We start from the raw sequence: 20,443 nt of genomic DNA, 5'->3' as shown, positions 1-20,443 counted from the left end.
TTTGAATTGTTCGAGTCTGTAAATACCTAAATTTGACCTGCACCAGACTGTAGATTGGACACATACTATACATTCATTTACAGCATTTAGCAGACACCCTTATCCGGAGCAAATTACATTTTATCTCAGTTTATACAACTGAGCAATTGAGGGTTAAGGGCCTTGCTCAGGGGCCCAGCAGTGGGAACATGGTGGATGTAGGAATCGAACTCCCAACCTTCCGATTGGTAGTCCAACACCTTAACCACTAGGCTACTACATCCCATTCAACTGTTAATATATAATTACAAAAATTACTGCAAATTGTAGTTAAATGTAATACTAACCATTACATATTTTAACATTTATGCTGTAAGCATGGAACTGTCCCATCCAGTAACATAGTAACAAGGGTTCTTTGTGGAAATGTTTCTGCTTCTCGGTGCTTGCTTGGATATTCTTGTTGGACGTCTATTGAGGAAATACATAAAAAGGTCTGTATAAACAGAGACCGGCGCACTGGGTGATCACCATAACCTACAGGTGGGCCAAATGTCCAGTGCACAATATGTGGAACAGTGTGTGTGTGTGTGTGTGTGTGTGTGTGTGTGTGTGGAGAGAGAGAGAGAGAGAGAGAGAGAGAGAGAGAGAGAGAGAGAGAGAGAGAGGCCATCTTTTAGTCAGACCATCACTCAGTTGCTTTAGCACATAACATTTTACAAGATAATTTCTCCAACTCAGATGAGAGAGAAACATGTATTGTACCTCAACCATTGGACAGCCATTTAAGCTGATATATAATTTTTATTTTATTTTATTAGCTAGTTTATTACAGGCCATAAAATTCCTGACCAAATAAGATGGTTTGGATTTTTATTCAATTGAATTTAATTCGATGTACTCGTCAAAAACCTGTGAGAAATGATAGAGGTTCATTATTGCACACTTGGTGTAGTGCCCTACGTAGTAAAGGGAGTGTTTATCCCACTACACTAATGCATCATAGCCCCGCCTCTTTTACGTATTTGGCCCCGCCCCCCTCATGCTGCTGCTGGAGCAGTGTTGAAGTCTGTTGTGTTTCGGCACCAGGCTGCCGAACCGACACAGTCGCGCTTCGTTTTGGTATTTTCACCTTTAAAAAATGGCGTCTGACGGCATGGATGAGCGTTCGCCGCTGCTGTCGGCGCAGAACTCTGGAAATGTGACGCCCACTGCGCCTCCGTACCTCCAGGAGCCCAGTCCGAGAGGTAAATAAATAAATACACAAACCAGGGCGTCGTGATTGACTCGGAGCTGCTGAATCATTTTGGGCGTAGCGACACCGCACAGACGCTTCCGTTCTGAAACGCGTGATATATAACCGATATATAGATATATAGGTGTATAGATGTATATTTAGGAACAAGGCAATGCGTGCACGGTGTGAAAAATGGCTAAAATAAAAGCATAAATAACAATGGGGTTGTGTAGGTCTGGTATGCTCCAGGTTTGTAGTGTAGGCCCGCTTTCTCTCCTGCTGACCTGCAGTGTGGGCATCTGACAAAAATGCCTTTTTCATGAAATAGATCTAAATGTGGAAAGTTTTTATTTTTTTAGAGCATTAAATTGAGGTGACTGATTAAAGGGCTGTTTTTTTTGTTGTTGTTGTTTTTGTAACCCTTAATTATATAACGGTTACATTGTTTATAGCTTTGCTTCTATTAAGTCAATAGGACGCCTCTGTTGTGTAGCCTGATGCACTGAAATTCACTCAATAACTAGTACTGGTTTTGAGTACAGATGGCATCAAATCTGTTGTACTTTATATATAATATATATAATGCATGTGGTATACTGAACATGTGTACAGCCTTTTAAAAGCTGCACAAAAGTGCTCTTTTTTTTTTTTTTTTTTTTAAGAATTTATTGCACCATACCTGTAGTCACACTATTTGCACACATCCTGCTGTTATATTTTGGTGAGTTAATTTGATCTAAATTGCTCTTAGGACATTGCTTACACAGTCCCATGCACACAGATATCAATTAAATTAAAATTTGACACAAATACATAGTGTGTGTACAGTTGAGGCCGTGTATGTGTACGTATCTACACTAAAGACCTTCAAGCCTTACAGGTTGGATATTTTTTAATACATTTCATTCCATAAGATTCAGGAGATGTACTTCAGTGTTCAGCTTTTCAGTGGGTCAGATGTTTACATATTATTTGTTAGTAGGTGGTGGCCTTTTAAATGCTTGAACTTTTAGCTGCTTAATTGCCTTCCACAAGCTTCTCAATTCTGCTCCAGAGCTTTTGTATCTCAGTCAGGTTTGTGGGCCTCCTTTCACTTTTAATGCAGACAAAAGGTATGTTTAAGATAATGTTAGAAAATCCAGCTGTGAGCCAGTTGAAGTTTTATCTTTCTGGATGATGTCTTTTTTCTTTTCAGTAATCTGTCACCTTTCTTCTGCACATTCCCTAACATTCATGGGGCTCATTAATGAGAGTATTGGGGAAACGCTAATCTATACAAAAACAGTGTAACCCTGGAGCATAAAAAAGAATTGCATAGAGTACTGGGCACTTATTTATTCAGATACATACCAATAACCTAGAGTTTAAAAAATCTCATAGCTAACGGGGGCTCATATATTTGATTGCCTTTCAATGTCAAAATAATAGATATTCTATAGGTATTCTACTTGTCTCTTTTTACAGCATATTGACAGTTTATTGAAATTTTAGAAAAGGTGTATAAAAGGTGGGGGGATGTGGTAGCTGAGTGGTTAAGGCGTTCGACTACTGATCTGAAGGTCATTGGTTCGAATCCCAGGTCCACCAAGTTGCCACTGCAGGGCCCCTGAGCAAGGCCCTTAACCCTCAATTGCTCAGGTGTATAAACTGAAATAAAAAAAAACTGTAAGTCACTCTGGATAAGAGTGTCTGCTAAATGCTGTAAATGTAAAAGGTGTATGGGAAAGGTAACCTTCATACAGAACGCTGGAGCTTTATCTGCTTCGACTTGTTTTTCTACTTTTACTCAACTTGTTTGTTGTTTTGGGTTTTTTCCCCCCAGTTACTTTTGGAAAGTTACCTAAAATTCAAAATAGGAACAGATACAATACATGAAGAATTCACAGTTCCTAATTCTTCACACACACACACAAGTGAATGTCTGTGAAAAAGTAACAGTTCCTGAAGGTGTTGTGATGAGATCTGGCATCCTCACAGAGATCAGCGCTATACTAATATAAATGGGTGGTTGATTTAGCTCCCACACATTATGTACATAACTGATCGTTCATATTCTATATTCATATTTAATACTCATTCTGTCTATATTGTATCTCATCGTCTGCGTTGTCTTGTATAGTTTGTACAGTATAGTGTTATTTATGTCTGTACTTTTGAGAGTCACAAACAGCTGGAACCAAATTCCTTGTGTGTGTCAACACACTTGGCCAATAAACCTGATTCTGATTCTAAACTCTACCGGAGTGATATTCTTCCAAAAGATATTACCACTCTTGGTGTTTTCATGTTGGAGATGGAGAGCGCAATCTAGCATGTCTGAAATCTTCAATTGGGTTGAGCTCTAGTGAGCTCATATCATTTTCATTCTCACTGAACCATTTACTGAGTCCTGGAAGAGGCTGCTCCCTTTAGGAAATGTTTCATCACTGGATAATGATGATCAGTCCGAACAGATTTGTACGTTGTGTTTTGTTTCATCCTTCCTGAAATTCCCTGAAGTTGCACTTTAACTGGGACATGCACCATAATAGTTGTAACTGGACCAGATTTAGTGAAATACAGTCCAAATATTTATGGGTGACTGGGTGACCTACTACTGAAACTCACACTGTGGTTGCCAGCCAGATACTTCCTCAACATTGTATGTTATGGTGGGTTCTGCCAAGGTCAGATTTGAAGCTGGGCAGCAGCTGGTTTTAGAGTTCGGTACACTGTGTGGGGAATAGGCCTCTCATCTTACATGTAGTGTCAGAGGAAAATATACCCTGGTTTACTAGAAGACACAGGTGCTATATGGATATATGAGAAATATATGAATCTGCCTAGATGTTGCTGAGTTCAATGAATTGTTTGCATTGAAACAGCACATTGTACACTTTTGAAACATATGGCAAATAAGGCAGAATGAGTTCATCTGTGGTTATCAGAACCTTTGGGATTAAAACTAAACTGTTACAAACGACTATCGTTAAACTACTGATAGAAAATGCACATTTTCATTTTTCTCCATCATCATTATAGGATTTATAAATCCAGTAGATTCTCTCTATTTGCTGTCAGGTACTTAATACATTATCATGACTAGTTCTGGTCTATGCAAAGCCTCTGCCAGCTGAATCTCTACAGTGGATAATACACAGTTGTTTAGTGTGTAAACAATGTCTTGTAATTACTGTGTAAACAGTTACAGGAGGGCACTACCACTGATGAAAAGAACTTTTTTTTTGCCCTGTGCTCCTCATAATAGGTCTGGAATCAATGTCGATGGGGCTGACTTGAATAAATCGACATGACCTCGTTAAAGCCTGTGCTTGTTCAAGTGGAAATTATTTTGCTGTTATTAACAATATTGCTTGTAAGGTGAAAAAAAATACAATCAATGAAACGGAATACATGTATTTATACAGTTGTGTTCAAAATTATTCAACCCCCACTGAAATTGATTGTTTTGGTCGGTTTGACATTGATTATGATCATTCAGTCATCCTGCTTACAATTAAATCAAAGAGGCACATGTAGGTCAGACAAATATAACATAACATTTATAATGAAATAACCACAAATGTCTTTTCTGAGCTCACATCATTATCAGTTTTATTCAACCCCCAAGTGACATTCAATCTTAGTACTTAGTACAACATCCTTTTACAGTTATAACAGCTTTTAAACGTGAAGCATAGCTTGACACAAGTGTCTTGCAGCGATCTACGGGTATTTTCGCCCATTCATCATGGGCAAAAGCCTCCAGTTCAGTCACATTCTTAGGCTTGCGCACTGCAACTGCTTTCTTTAAGTCCCACCAGAGGTTCTCAATCGGATTTAAGTCTGGTGACTGCGATGGCCACTTCAAAATGTTCCAGCCTTTAATCTGCAACCATGCTCTAGTGGACTTGGAGGTATGCTTGGGATCATTGTCCTGTTGAAAGGTCCAACGTCTTCCAAGCCTCAGGTTTGTGACGGACTGCATCACATTGTCATCCAATATCTTCTGGTACTGAAGAGAATTCATGGTACCTTGCACACGCTGAAGCTTCCCAGTACCTGCAGAAGCAAAACAGCCCCAAAGCATGATTGACCCCCCGCCATGCTTCACAGTAGGCAAGGTGTTCTTTTCTTGTTCTTCCTCCTCCAAACATAGCGTTGATCCATGGGCCCAAACAGTTCTAATTTTGTTTCATCAGTCCACAGAACACTATCCCAAAACTTCTGTGGTTTGTCCACATGACTTTTGGCATACTGCAGTCGACTCTTCTTATTCTTTGGGGACAGCAAGGGGGTGCGCCTGGGAGTTCTGGCATGGAGGCCTTCATTACGCAGGGTGCGCCGTATTGTCTGAGCAGAAACTTCAGTACCCACATCTGACAAATCTTTTCTCAGTTCCTCAGCAGTCACACGGGGACTTTTCTCCACTCTACGCTTCAGGTAGCGCACAGCAGTCGAAGTCAGCATCTTCTTTCTGCCACGACCAGGTAGCGTTTCAACAGTGCCCTTTGCCTTGAATTTGCGAATGATGCTTCCTATGGTGTCTCTTGGTATGTTTAACATCTTTGCAATCTTCTTATAGCCATTGCCCTTCCTGTGAAGAGTAATCACCTGTTCTCTTGTCTTCCTGGACCATTCTCTTGACCTCACCATGTTTGTAACCACACCAGTAAATGTCTAGAAGGAGCTGAGTTTCACAGTCATTTTAAAGCTGCCTAATTGGTGCTTATTAGGCTTTATTGCTGCTCCCTGATATCCACAGATGTTTTCAATACCTGATTGAAAACACTTCATTGAACCTCTGTTCTTCAGAGTGGTAGTCTTTAAGGGGTTGAATAATTATGTCAATGAAGAATTCACAAAAGAAACATTTACTACTGTATTACAAAACTAATTGATGTCATTTTAGTTGCATATGGTTCTTTAAGAAGTCCTTGTAGGATTTCATTCTGAATACAATTACAAATGTACACTAAATTCCCTAAAACCATTTACAGCATTGGGGGTTGAATAATTTTGAACACAACTGTATATCATGTGGAGCACATCTACACGCTGTCAGGTTGTCAAGTACTAATTTTTTTATTTTAGTTCTGCAGCTATGTTTTGGACCTGATTACGATAACGGTGGTGACTATTTTCCTGTGAACCCCCATCTAGTTTATCCTTTATTTAATCACTCCATTGACAGCTAAACCATAAGAAATTATCTTAATGTGTGCATGTGGTTTGTCATTCACTGTAAAATGTTTGTATTTTTAAAGTTTAGAGTCAGAGTCTGGTGTGAACATTCTCAGCATAAATCTGAGAGAAATATGATAAAGTCAAGGCTTAAGATGGGTTTCTAATAGTGCATTCATTTAATAATGTAGGCAGATGCTGCTAGGTGTGATGTTGCTCTGGTTAGGTCAATAATTAAGAGGGTGCATAGAAGGAAATGAAGATTACATGCATATATACTCGGTCTTACTTTATTTTTTAAGTTGCTTGCATAACGAAGCATCAATTTAAATTTAAGCAGAAAATTGTTACACATTTTTACTAATTAGGGCTGCAAATTACATAAAATTTACCTTCACTAATAATAAGTAATTAGCTAAGTTTATGATAACGTTTCCTCTGATTTTGGTTGACTCATATTTCCAGCAAGTGCTTCAGTATGCTTTAAATTAAGCGTGATTTCTTTGCTGTTATTTGCAAGGTTATAATTAGAGTTATGCTTAGAAGGTTAGAGACAAAGTAAACGAACATTAATGTGATCTTCAACAGTCTGATGTTACATAAATAAATCTGTTTATAAGTTAAGTATGCCATGTAATAGATTTAATAGACTTATTTAATATCCTTGAGGCCTATGTTGCACTAATGAAACATGTTTTTATCCACTGAATCATGTAGAACTATAAAGACAAATAAATCTGACGAGGCAAGTGCAGATATGAGTCTTGCCTAGTCAAAGTCATATAACATGAATATAATAAACATCTTGATCATGTTATTTTTTATATTTGGTGAACTGCTAAAAGAAAGGAAAAGTACATAATGTGGCATGATCATATTTTCAGTTTTTGCTCACTGGTCTTACTTGTTTGTGTAACTAAATGTACTAAACTTATTTAAAAGCCTAGTTGTGTTTTAGTTTTAGCTTGTAAATAGCTCGGCTAAATAGCTTGTAGTTGAACTCTTTCATGCACAGTACCCAAGAAATTTTTCAACTGGTGAAAAGTAATATTTTTAACAATTATTGTATTAAAACTGAATAAAGGTGATTTTGGGCATCATAATATAACTATGTGCTTTGAAGGAAGTGCTGTGTTTTTGCCGAATCCACATTCTGCTTCATTAGTTCACTTGATAATATGAATATACGAAATATGGCTGAAAAACAAACAACTAGTTTATTATAGATGCAGGGAACTAATTAAATTGTTTGAAATCTACTTAATAGAAATCTGTTCACTGTGGCGTGTCAGACTCCATATACTGTACACCTTGACAAAGCGTGTCGTCATAGTTATTTTCTTACCCACATTAGCCTCATATCTCCAGTGCAAAACCAGAGAAATAATCTCTGTACACCAAAAGTGCATTTTAGTTAAAACATTGTGTAAACTTTATATTTCGCTGGCCTGGCTCAGCTGATGAAAATACAGTTGATGTGTGAGACTGTATGGAATCATGACAGTTCACTAATCCGTTTAGCTTTTGGAGTGAAAGCCTAGCCTACAAGTACATGACTCAGAGTAGGGGTCAATTTAATCTAGTCTACTCAAATCCAGTTCTCAGCAAAGTTTCAGTTCTGAGAACAGACAAACAGTTGAATTTTTTTGTCCTTTTGTAATGACCAGCATGTTGTTTTATGCTTTATGTGTAATATACAGTACGTAACACACAGTGCGTAATACATTCCTTTACACACTGGAATAACACCAACCAACTTGGGGTATTACTGATCAAATGATCCTTGGTCTAGACTTTGAAAGTTCTCATTCACCCCCTGGCACAATGTTCAGCCAAGCCAAGCTTATAATGCAGTATTTAGGTCATTTTTCTAAATCCAGTAATTCACCATTCAGTACAGTAAAATCGCACACAATACACTCTGTTATTGGGAACAAAAGTATTGTGATCTTGACTGTTTAGTCATCTTGCCCCTTTTGCCCCTTCATCCTGAGATAGCTCTACATACAGTAAATAAATCAATAATTTTTGCTAATCCTATTAAACGTGTTCCTTCCTCTTTACCACTGTAAATAACAGGATGAGAGACGACGATGCTTGAGTTAAGTAAATCAGTATACTGTGTAGCTTTATACTGTCATTTATGGTTCAAACTCTGATTGCATTCGACTTCTAGAACTGTCGGATTCTCAGAGCTGATGACGGCTCTGACCGACGTTTACGCAGGATTATATTAATGCACTCATTCTAATAATATCTACATTCCTATAGCAAAAGGTTTTTATACAGTGATTTGTATGCCAGACTCTGTTCATAACCAGATTAATAAATGAGTCATTGCTGATTTGGTGGTTTATTTACCATTAATGTAAAAAGTAGGCACAGGAAAGTGTTCAGATCTTTTGTATTTTCTCAGTACAATGACAAGCTGCATATATTTGTCTTGTTAACTTCCAGTAAACGGAGAAAGAAAGAAAGACAGGCTGCAGAGGGAACGAAAGTTTTACGTAGCTATAACATAAGTGACGAGAGGAGAACATTTTTATTTATTTATTTTTTTATGAGTTTTGTTTTTGTTTTCCGACATTAAACACGACAAGTAAATTTATTTGATATGTCATTTACTAACATGTAGAGGAAACATATAAGACATTACTAGGCTCATGTCTGATGTGGTCTGAAGAATGCCGTCATGCTAACAACGAACGGTTTAGGCACATTTGGTTGAATTTTTTTTTCATTGTCTGAGTTCATTAGTTTATTATTCTTAAACATATTTTATAAAAGAAAAAAAAAAGAATAAATATCTAAATAATATAATGTATACAACTTTGTTTGTCTGTTTTTGTTAGCTGAGCTTCCTCCCCCATACACAGCCATTGCCAGTCCCGATACAGGAGGAGTGCCTGTCATTAACTGCCGAGTGTGTCAGTCTCTCATAAACCTGGATGGGAAGCTCCATCAGCACGTTGTGAAGTGCACGGTCTGCAATGAGGCCACGGTAAGAAAGCCTCTTACTTGCTACAGCTAATGCTTAGTCATGCACAGCCTCAGTCCTACATTATCTCTTTCTTCCTTTCACTTGTACAGTTCGCGCTCTCTCTCTCTCTCTCTCTCTCTCCCTCCCTCCCTCCCTCCCCCCTCAATCAATCTCTCTCTCCCCCCCCCTCCCTCTCTCTCTCTCTCTCTCTCTCTCTCTCTCTCTCTCTCTCTCTCTCTCCCTCCCCCCTCAATCAATCTCTCTCTCTCTCTCCCCCCTCAATCTCTCTCTCTCTCTCTCCCTCTCCCCCCCCTCTCTCTCTCTGTGTGTTCTAGCCTCTGCAAGTCCTATGTGACGTCTTCACACAAATTAGTCTTTGACAGGAAGAGGAAAAAAGTGCAACCTAATTTGCATTTGCCTGTCTTTTATCTCAAACTCTCTGTGCTTTGAGACTCAAAAATCTTTCTTCGTTTCCGCAAAGGCAAATGTGGATCGGTGTGATTCCTGCAAATCACAGATGACCAGAGATTTGGTCCTTATTTTTAATGTTGATGGTACCATAAATGTAAATATACTTTATGATGAACCAAAAAACTATTTGCAGTTGTGCAGAATCCCATAGTTTTATGTTCATCAGACCGATTAAGAATTTCCATACATACCCCAGATTTCCATCATCCTCTCCAACCCTTGTGGATTGCACCGCATCATATAATTACGCAATCCAAAACCTCATTTTTACCAATAATTTACAAAGAACATTATCGTTTATTAATCCCAAAAAGCTCATCCAGAACAAATACATCTTTCACTTGTAACTAAGCAACGCAGCATCCAATCAACACATCCGCTTAGTCGTGATGAGGAAGATGCAATAGAACATTTCATATGATTTGGAGGTTGACGTGTGAACATTCATCCTTGTGGTGCTTCTGTGGGGTGGCAGTGAGGCTATGGTTGAGGAGAAAAGGTAAAAACAAAGGTTAATTGCCTAGGAAGCATATTAAAATAGTAGACCCAAAATACACCAGAAAGACATTTTGAGATTTATTTCTATTATGGCTGTACTTTGTGTCCTGCTGCACGTTGAATCTGTACAAGCAATCTTTTGTTGTTATATTTCTACCCAAGTCTTGTCCTTGCTTTAGTAGATAATCTGGATACCATACATTTGTAACCAAAATCTGCTGAATTAAACATAAATATTAACACGTCTTAAGACTATTAGTCACAATATGATCCTTACAACACCCTTTACCTATGTTATGTTATGATAATATACAGTTGTGATAATAATTGATCATTTGATCATTTCTTGCCCTTGTCACATCTGGCTTTCTCATTAGGGCTGTAAAGCTACATACTATTTCTGTAAAGCTGTAGGACGTATTTCCTCCGTATTTTCTCTGACCTTTGCATTTCTAAATGATTTGATCTTATACAGTAGCATTAACTTGCTCTGTTTTACTTTCCCACCAGTTAAACCTCTGCTGTTTAAGCAGCAGATTTTGTTTAAGAATGTTTGCTAACAGTGTGGTGGTTCTGTCTAGACTCAAATTAAAACCGTTTCTATGGTAGATAAACCACCGGAGCTCTGATTTAATTAGGTTAATCACAGGAGTCATTCGGGATGTTTGCTACAACGACTGAATCGTTATCTAGTGTTGATGGTGGGTCGTGCTTATACATGTTTCAGTAGAAGTCAAATACTTTATGGGCAAAAGAGGTTAGTTATTCAGGAAAAGCCAAGGCAAGGAATGTTTTTTTATTAAAGATGACAACTAAAATTCTCAAATGTTCTATTTCCTTTTCATAGCCAATCAAAAACCCACCAGCTGGGAAAAAGTATGTCCGATGTCCCTGCAACTGCCTGCTAATTTGTAAAGACACATCACGGAGGATAGGATGCCCTCGGCCCAACTGGTAAGTGCGTTTGTCATCACTTGAGAACAGCCAAAAAGATTTTTTTTTTTTAATACATTACAAAATCGTCCCCAAACAGCTGAAACAACACGACAGACAGAGTGCATACAGGTGAAACAGGTACTGAGTGCTTTGTACAGGAAAATACCCTCACTTTACAATAGGCTTTAATAAGAACAGCAGTTATCCAATCAGCCAGTCGTGTGGCAGAAGCAGATGCAAGTCAAATACTTCAGTAAAGGTTTACATCAAACGTTAAAAACCTGATCTCTGTGACCGCGGCATGCGTGTTGGTGCCAGATAGGCTGGTATGAGGTTTTCTCAGGGCTGAACTACTGAGCTCCGAAGAGGTTTACACACAATAGCCTCTAGAGTTTAAGCAGAACGGTGAGGAAAACAAATAAAGCATTGAGTGAGTGGCAGTTCTCTGTTAGAAACACCTTACTGATTAGACGTCAAAATAAAACTGCGAGATTCAATTGATTAGTTCTGCCAGGAAGTGTATAGTAACTCAAATAATCACGCTTTACAAGTGTGGTGAGCAGAAAGGTTTCACATAATGCACAGCATGTTCAACCTCTGAAATGCATGATTTTCTTTCCTTCTTCATTTTTCAGCTGATTTAGAACTGTATGAATGTGCAGGTTATACTGTAGGTGTGTACTTATCTGTACAAGAGATTTAAAAAAAAATTATAATTTTAATGTATAGTAGTACAGAAGACAAGTTGACCGTAAAAGTCATTGACATTATCAGGTTTTATCACTTACAGCAGACGGATCATCAACCTGAGCCCTGTGATGGTGATCCCAGAGGAGCAACCTGCACAGCCGGCACTTCCTATTCAGCCCGAAGGCCTGCGTGTGGTGTGCGGCCACTGCGGCAATACGTTTCTTGTATGTACAGTTCACTTATTAAGCCTTCCCTATACTTCATTCCTATTCCATCCCATCCTAACTTATCCCACCCTGACTGTCATCAACTAATTTTTAAAAACAATAGGTCAAAGTAATCAAATTCAATGAGTTATTATGAGCCTGGGGTCAGAGCCCAGGGTCAGCTATAGTACGGCACCCCTGGAGCAGGTGAGGTTAAGGGCCTTGCTCAAAGACCTAATGTTGATGTCTCAGCAGCTTGTGGGCTTGAACCCCGACCTTCTGATCAGTAACCTGATGCCTTAACCACTGAACCATCATGTCCTCAACGTATGTTTATAGATCACTCTTAAAATGATCTTAAATATTAAATGTTTGTTATACATTATACACTATCCAAGTAATGTTATACCTGACCAGTATATCGTCGCTGTCAGGCGGAATCCTCGTATCTCCAAAACCGTTATTTTTTCAGGAAATTAAAAAACGCCAGAACTAGCGGGGTCAAGATTTTTTTTCTTTGAGCCCAGTGTTTTGAAGACATTTACCTCAGAAGACGTGTTGATTCGTTGCGACTCTTCTTGAGGAGAAATATGCCGCGACTCTCTCCCGCGGAGTGAGGAAGAGGTGGACAGTTGAAGTGTCCAATGGAGTTATGAGATTTGCACTCAAGCTATTTACAAGACTTTAGATTGGTTAATAACTTGTAAAAATAACAGACCCACATGGGGACTGACCAATAGCATCGATATGTGAAAAAATATGAAATTGACCAAATTTGGACATACGAGGTTTCCGCCCGACAGCGACGATATACTTGGATAGTGTTTAATCTTTGCCAGCCAGCTTACTACTATCATCCTCAGAGACTCTTGGAGAAGTCTTTTCCCTCAGCTAAGCCCAGCTAGCTGGATACTAGTGGCTCTGTGCTGACATTCTTGCCAAATGACTACAGATCACTGCGTCAGAGATCAAGTCAGCGATTCCTCACACTAAAGCACTAAATAACCGATGTTAACGAGCTAACAAGCTACCTTTTCCATGTATGTGACAGTCTCATTGATGTGCACAGTAAAGCTTTTCTCATAGTACCCCTGTAATACTGAGAACTGGAAATTGGCAGCAGATAACGATGTGCTAAACCAAATAATGACAGACAAAACAAATGATATACAGTACGTACTATTAAGGTGTCCTTCAGATGTAGTTTGGTATGCAGCCCAAAATGTGTACTGACTTGACTTGTACTCTTTCCCAAGATATGTTATAGACAAGAAGGGAGCAGCACAACCCTATAAATGTCCTAAAATTGACTTCTGTCTAAATAATTTTTATGACCAAATTTGACCTCCTAATTCTTTAATAGTTCCCTGTTGTTAACCAGGTTTTTGCAAACTTACATAAGTGTTTGCTTTCTAATGCTAGTGATGCTTCACATTACATAATCAAATTCTGTTTGTCCAGAATGTGTCCTAGATTTCTTTCCTTGTCACCATTTTATATTGTAGTAAACGAAAGATTTAGCACAGGATTCACAGACAGAAAACTAGATTCCCCTCATTGCACTAGACATAGTCAATGCTGCTATTATGCCTTTGGCCTTTATGGTAGTAATCCTGCTGCATCCCAGCCTTCGTCTGGTCTGCATGTTGACTGAGATGTCTCGTCTTTTTTTATTGGACTAAGAAAAGTCCTATTTTAACAGCAAGTGACCTGATACATATGACCAAAATGAGCATGGCATTATTCTACAGATAACTAAAACCAACAATTTACATTCTGCTCTAAAACAGCAACCTGCTCAAATCCATTTCTATTTTTTCCTATAAATGTTTACTGTTAATTGCTGTTACTGCTATTTTCACTGTTGCATTTGGCTTTTGAGGCTGTGACTATAGTGCTTGTCCCACCTATGCAGAATTTAGATTAGATTGGATTTAACTTTGTCATTACCTTGTACTTGCACGTGCGTAATGACAATAAAGTTGAATCCAATCTAATCTAAATTTGGCATCGAATGACGTAGAGACTACTTTAGGTTTTGAATAAAAATGAGTCGTTTTTATTCGTAGTTCTGTTTTTGCTTGGTAACTTTATGATCATATAATGATCACCTTAACCTTATAGTAGAAGAATATAGTAATTGTATGTTTGAAATTGATTTTTGTTTATTTTGTGTCCTGCCCACAGTGGATGGAGCTCCGATTTAATACGCTGGCCAAGTGTCCACATTGCAAAAAAATGTAAGTTGGTCACATTCATCACCTCTTTGTCATCTAGATGTTTGAGATTATTGCTCTGGGAGCCTCACGACTGGAGATCATGGCATCCACCTCAACGGCATCTGATTTGCAATCGCTGCGACCCTTAAAACAGTGTGACGCACAATTCTGGCATGATGTCACACCTTGGCATGATGCAGAGAGGAGGAGTAAACATACCCAGGGTGGTAGTGCCGGTAATGTGATGCCCTACACCCATTACGCAGGCTGGCAGGATCTGCCAGAGCAACTGCTATGGAGTGAACAGATTTCTGCTGATGTAATATAACACGTTGATGCCAGAACCGAAAAAAAAAAACACATTGAAATGTCAGATGTTACACCCAGCCTCAACAGAACATGACAATCTTCTGCTTGCAAGAAAAAAAAACATATAGAAAATTTCTTAGCTTTATACAGTTCGGTATTGTGGATATTACGTGTTGGTGCTTCTGTAATTACATAACAGCATATGTAACTACAGATAATTACATAACTATTCACAGTACCAAGTGGACTTAAATATTTTGTACCAGTTTATTTTTCTTACCCTTCCTCATTATTTAGTAGTTAATCTGGAAGCTTTCAATTTACTGTTTTTTTATGAAAGTGTGCCACTTATTCCTTATTTGTTAAGGCATGATGTGACCAAGTACCAAACAGAGGGCCATTACCACCCTGAAGTGGATCATTTTCCTGTAACTGCACAACACAAAATCTGACATCTCTCTTGAACCAGTGATCTGCCTCGGAATAAATCCATTCATTTATGTATGAACAAAATGCTTTTTCTAACCATTTATAGCTACTTTTAAGTTTCAGCTATTGTTCCAACAGTCTCTCAATCTTTTTTTTTTCTTGAAGTTAATAACATCTTGTAATGTTACTGAGGAACTGGAATACATAAACTTCTCTCTTCTGAGGAATCATCTTTTAAAGAATGTTGATACTAGAGACTCTTGGCACAAACGTTTAATAAATGGCCTCTAATGCTTTACTAGATCAATGATTTTATATATATATATATATATATATATATATATATATATATATATATATATATATATATATGTACATGTTTTGTATTTTTTGTATTAGCTTTAGATTATGTAGTGTGTTATGATTTTAAAATACTGAACTTTTAACCCTTAAAGAAGTCAATTCTTTTTGCTTTGCCTCTTAGTTTTGTGGTGCAAGTCTTTAGATCATGTGATATATGGTTTTGCTATATTGCCCAGCAATATTGAGATATTGATAAACCACTTGGTTTATGATTTTAAACAGAGGTTTCAGAATAAGCACGTTCGCCTCACACCTCCAGGGTTGGGGGTTCGATTCCCGCCTCCGCCTTGTGTGTGTGGAGTTTGCATGTTCTCCCCGTGTCTCGGGGGTTTCCTCCGGGTACTCCGGTTTCCTCCCCCGGTCCAAAGACATGCATGGTAGGTTGATTGGCATCTCTGGAAAATTGTCCGTAGTGTGTGATTGTGTGAGTGAATGAGAGAGTGTGTGTGTGCCCTGCGATGGGTTGGCACTCCGTCCAGGGTGTATCCTGCCTTGATGCCCAACGAAGCCTGAGATAGGCACAGGCTCCCCGTGATCCGAGAATAGTTCGGATAAGCAGTAGAAAATGAGAGTGAGTAAGTGAGTTTCAGAATAAGTCACATGAGAGCCATGTGAAGTATTAGTAAGACCCAGCAGGGGCCGGAGGGAGTCATGTGACCCTCGACACAGTCTGATTACAAGAGGCAGTTTTTTTTAACCAGTGCACTAGACCTGTTTTTCTTTCCAACCAAGTTGCCAAATCTGGCATCTAATGCTTTATTTAAATGTCCTATATCTCATAAAATGGTGAAATACTTAACAGCCAATGTGCCTGATGTTGTAGTGTTTTAATGGTTGTCAAAGTCTTTTAACAAATTTTGGACAACTTAAAATGATTTATTCAATCTTACTGTTAAAGGAAAATAATCCACTGGTATTTTTACGACACTCAAGGCATTTTTGATTTGTTCCAAGTCTGATTCTTTGTGTTGTTTTTGTCTCCAGCTCTTCTGTTGGCAGTGCCCTACCCAGGAGGCGCTGCTGCGCCTACATCACAGTAGGAATGATTTGCATTTTCATCGGAATTGGACTAACAGTGAGTATTAAGCCAAACCACCGTACACTTTATTTTTTTTTATTCTGGATAAGTGTGCGAGGGCACACAACCATTTTTGTTTTGTTTTTAAGAAATGTTACAAGTAAACAAAGCCTTTACTATTACAAATACGGATGTTAGTGTTGATTAAATATATCGTCGCTGTCGGGCAGAATCCTCGTATCTCCAAAACCGTAATTTTTCAGGAAATTAAAAAAACGCCGTGCCTTATCTGCAGTGCACAGGGTTTAGTCCGCGTTGCAGTGGATTGTCTTGCGCTAAATTCCTGTCCTCAGACGAGCACCAGAACTAGCCGGGGTCAAGATATTTTTTTCCTTGAGCCCAGTGTTTTGAAGACATTTACCTCAGAAGACGTGTTGATTCGTTTCGACTCTTCTTGAGGAGAAATATGCCGCGAATCTCTCCCGCGGAGTGAGGAAGAGGTGGACAGTTGAAGTGTCCAATGGAGTTATGAGATTTGCACTCAAGCTATTTTCAAGACTTTAGATTGGTTAATAACTTGTAAAAATAACAGACCCACATGGGGACTGACCGATAGCATCGATATGTGGAAAAAATATGAAATTGACCAAATTTGGACATACGAGGTTTCCGCCCGACAGCGACGATATGGAGGTTGAGAAATCTGATTGTAAAAATTATGATTATTATTATTATTATTAAAACCCTTATTGTATATTGTAACGATACTTTTTAAATACGGATTTTAAATCCGTTAGTTTATCTCCTTTTTAAACCCCCAGTTCCTTTCAGAAGTATGTGAGTAAATAAAATAATGTGCAAAAGTCAAAATGACCTTTAAAAATAATGAACTTTTTTTCATTAAAAGAACCTCAGTAGTCTTAAGTACACTTCGAACAGAAAAAAACAACAAACGCTGAGCTCAAAGTACCTGTTAATTTTCTTAAACAACTGCACAGACAGCTACCTGGAGATATATCCAATAAATTCCCTCATTATCTGTGTCTTATTTTGTGCTTTTGTGTGTGTTTTCCTAGGTTGGAACCCAAGAATTTGCAAGCAGGTATCATGCTACCTATGTGTCATGGGCCTTTGCGTATCTGCTCGGTCTTATCTGCCTGGTACGAGCCTGCTACTGGGGAGCAATTAGAGTCAGCTATCCAGAGAACACCTTTGCGTAGACGAAGTGTTTGTGATCGTTCATTTAACCCTTTTAGGATTTCATTTTATCCTGATTTTAACAGGTGTTTAACATTTGACTGGTCATTCTATGTAGTGCCCCTTTTCCACCAAAAAGAACCGAGTGCTGGTTCAGAGCTAGCGCTGGTGCTGGTTCAAAGTTGGTTCCACTGGCGAACCTTCCAAGAACCGGTTTGTCTTTCCACCGGCTAGAGAGCATCACAGAGCCGAGTCTGACGTCACTGTATATGTGTCACTTGTCCCAGCAACATTAGCGCAGCAGCGGCAAACACAAACACATCAACAATGCCGGATGTTGCTTTACTGTTAATTCTCATGGCTTTGTGAACCTACATTACGTAGCGAACGTAGCGAATCCAACGTGTACGTGCAGCTCCATGTAATCTGTATAAACGGAGGTTGTTTTTGAGAAAGTACATAATGTTATTTTATCATTAACACAGAAAAAACTTAGCCTTAGCATGTAGCTACTTACTATCATGTGTGCTGATAATGTATCATATCGCGGTAAAGTAAAAGTGTATTAAACATTAGTATACTTAAGGTACATTATCAAATGCGCTAACATTAACCCCGCCCACAGCCCCTGACACAAGCGGTTCTTTAGTCTAGACCAGCAACGTTTTGGTGCTACTTAAGAACCACTATTCCTGGTTCAGAGCCGGTGCTTTGGCTGTCGAAAAAGAAAGAACTGGTTCTAAATTAGGCTCTGGCTCCAAACCAGCACTCAAACTGCCTCGGTGGAAAAGGGGCAAAAGTGAGCTGAAATCAAGGGAGGAAATTTATGCATTGTATTCTGATGGATTGGGTGTAAAATATTTATATAAAAGCTGTCTTGCTGATCAGAAATTCAAAATATGATGAAATCAACATTGGCTAGTGACGTTTAAATTCCATGTTAAATTAAAGGTACGCACGCCTTGTGGCTGTCATAACTCCTACTGGATAGATTGTGTGTGCTGTGTTTTGTTACCAACTGACCAAAATGAACAATTTGTCCATTGCACTACAGTTTTATGCAAATATACTGTTTTTTGTTTTTTTTTTGCTGCTAGTTGTCAGCTGTAAAAAGCTGCAGGTTGTTAAGTATTAAAAGCTGCCTACTCTAAACAAGGTACTGTGTTCCATTTATATAATCGTACATCTTGCACATGCCGACATTCGTGTTCGTATCTCTGGAGGAAGAAAAATGATCACTGCTCTCGAATTCAAACCGTTCGTGCCGCTCAGACGTACTCTGACAGATTATTGCGGCTTTTCGGAGTAATTTTAAACGGCATGCTTACAAACGTCAAAACTCATAATTTGACTCCAGTGAGATTTAAATGTTTCGCATGATATTAATTTGTACCACAGATCAGTGTTTCTCTGTCAATGAAAGGTCACTGTGGAAGTGTTAGGCCCTAACGTTCAGCCTTCCTTTCTATACGTAGAACAGAAACACCTCTGCTTCCTTGTTCATGCTAATATCACTGTAGTTCCCTAACTTTGGCAGGGTGACTGGGCACAACTGTAGTTACTAATCCTGTTCTGAATGTGAAAAGCAAGTTTCTTTGTACATAGTTTATTCATCGCACCAAGACTAACTTAAGTTTGAGTATGGTTTGGGTCTTTTTAAAAATGGTAATTTATCAATAAAATAAAAAAAGGAACTCCTGTACTGTTCGTGTCGTGTTTTGTTTGGTTGTTTTGTTTTTGTTTTTTCTTTTTTTTTCACAAGCAGCATTTTTTTATGAAAAGAATAAATAATATTCATTAATATTATTAAATATTATTTATAATTATGTAAATCAAAAGTAATGCATTTGTGCGCTTTCTTATTTCTTTGTGCAAAAAATATTGATAATCATGTCATTTAAAATACTTTTTAAAAATATATTTAAAAATATTATTTAAAATCATATTTTAAACATTTTCAAGCAAACTTTCATTTTCTAATTTTAATTTGCTGTCAGTCCCCTGGGTCTCTGTTGTTGCGTTTAATCCTGCTCTATACATTTAAAGTGGCAACAGACAAATCTCTTTATCATCCATTATGGGATAGTGTAATTGTGGAAGTGCTCAATGTTTGTTAAAAAATAATACATAAACTGCAATTGTTTTGTTTTTGTTTTTTTTTTAATGTATAGGGTTTTGTTATGTATTATTATTTGATTTTACTCTTATTTGTGCTTGTGTGTCAACTTGAATTTCCTCTAGAGGGGATTAATTAACCTACATCTCTCATCTCGCTCAAGCCAATATGCTTATGCATAATTAAGGCCAAAAAATAATCAAAATAATGTCTGAAAAAGTTGATCATTTTAGAGTTACATGGTTAAACTGGTTGTCAGCTTTCAAAATCAACTGTTTAACACCACTTTCATAACAACTGAAAGTGGAAGTGCTGCAAGAAAGTAGTCCTTCCTGAAAGCCAATCACCAAGAAGTGATGATGAGAAATACAGCTGATAAAATGTGTTTTATCAGTTTTATCAACATTTTATCAGTTGTATTTCTTCTTTCTCAGTCTGCTTTTGCCACACAACCTGATGGTTGGTTTGGGGAGGTTTAAAGTCTAAAACCAGGGTTTCCTCAGACTGAGTCTAAAGGTTTTCAAGACCAGTTCAAGCTGCAGTCCAAATATAAACAAGAAAAAGTCCAGATTGAGACTGAAATAGATGAACATCGAGACCATGCCATCAAATAGTTTGCCTTATTTCTGCAT

General features: G+C 38.1%; 1 protein-coding gene across 2 annotated transcripts; it reads left to right on the top strand.

Annotated features, from left to right (window-relative positions):
* The first annotated feature begins 1,006 nt into the window (after positions 1–1,006).
* pip4p2 (phosphatidylinositol-4,5-bisphosphate 4-phosphatase 2) lies at positions 1,007–19,389 on the top strand. 2 transcript variants are annotated; one of them, XR_009648068.1, is made up of 8 exons: positions 1,007–1,226; positions 9,232–9,380; positions 11,176–11,282; positions 12,055–12,178; positions 14,348–14,400; positions 15,056–15,189; positions 16,465–16,555; positions 17,575–17,622. XR_009648068.1 is itself a non-coding variant. In XM_060865657.1 (7 exons), the coding sequence occupies exons 1-7, from the start codon at positions 1,121–1,123 to the stop codon at positions 17,716–17,718; spliced, it is 774 nt and encodes a 257-aa protein (XP_060721640.1). In that variant the 5' UTR covers positions 1,008–1,120; the 3' UTR covers positions 17,719–19,389. The 2 variants fall into 2 exon arrangements, 1 of the variants encoding a protein (XP_060721640.1); XM_060865657.1 differs by lacking the exon at positions 15,056–15,189 and having other exon boundaries at positions 1,008–1,226; positions 17,575–19,389.
* The last annotated feature ends 1,054 nt before the right edge of the window (positions 19,390–20,443 follow it).

The sequence above is a fragment of the Tachysurus vachellii genome, chromosome 3 (genome assembly GCF_030014155.1).
Source record: "Tachysurus vachellii isolate PV-2020 chromosome 3, HZAU_Pvac_v1, whole genome shotgun sequence".
In the NCBI taxonomy this organism is placed as follows: Eukaryota; Metazoa; Chordata; class Actinopteri; order Siluriformes; family Bagridae; genus Tachysurus; species Tachysurus vachellii.
Note: the sequence above shows the minus strand (reverse complement) of the source record. Positions and strands in the feature narration are given on the sequence as shown.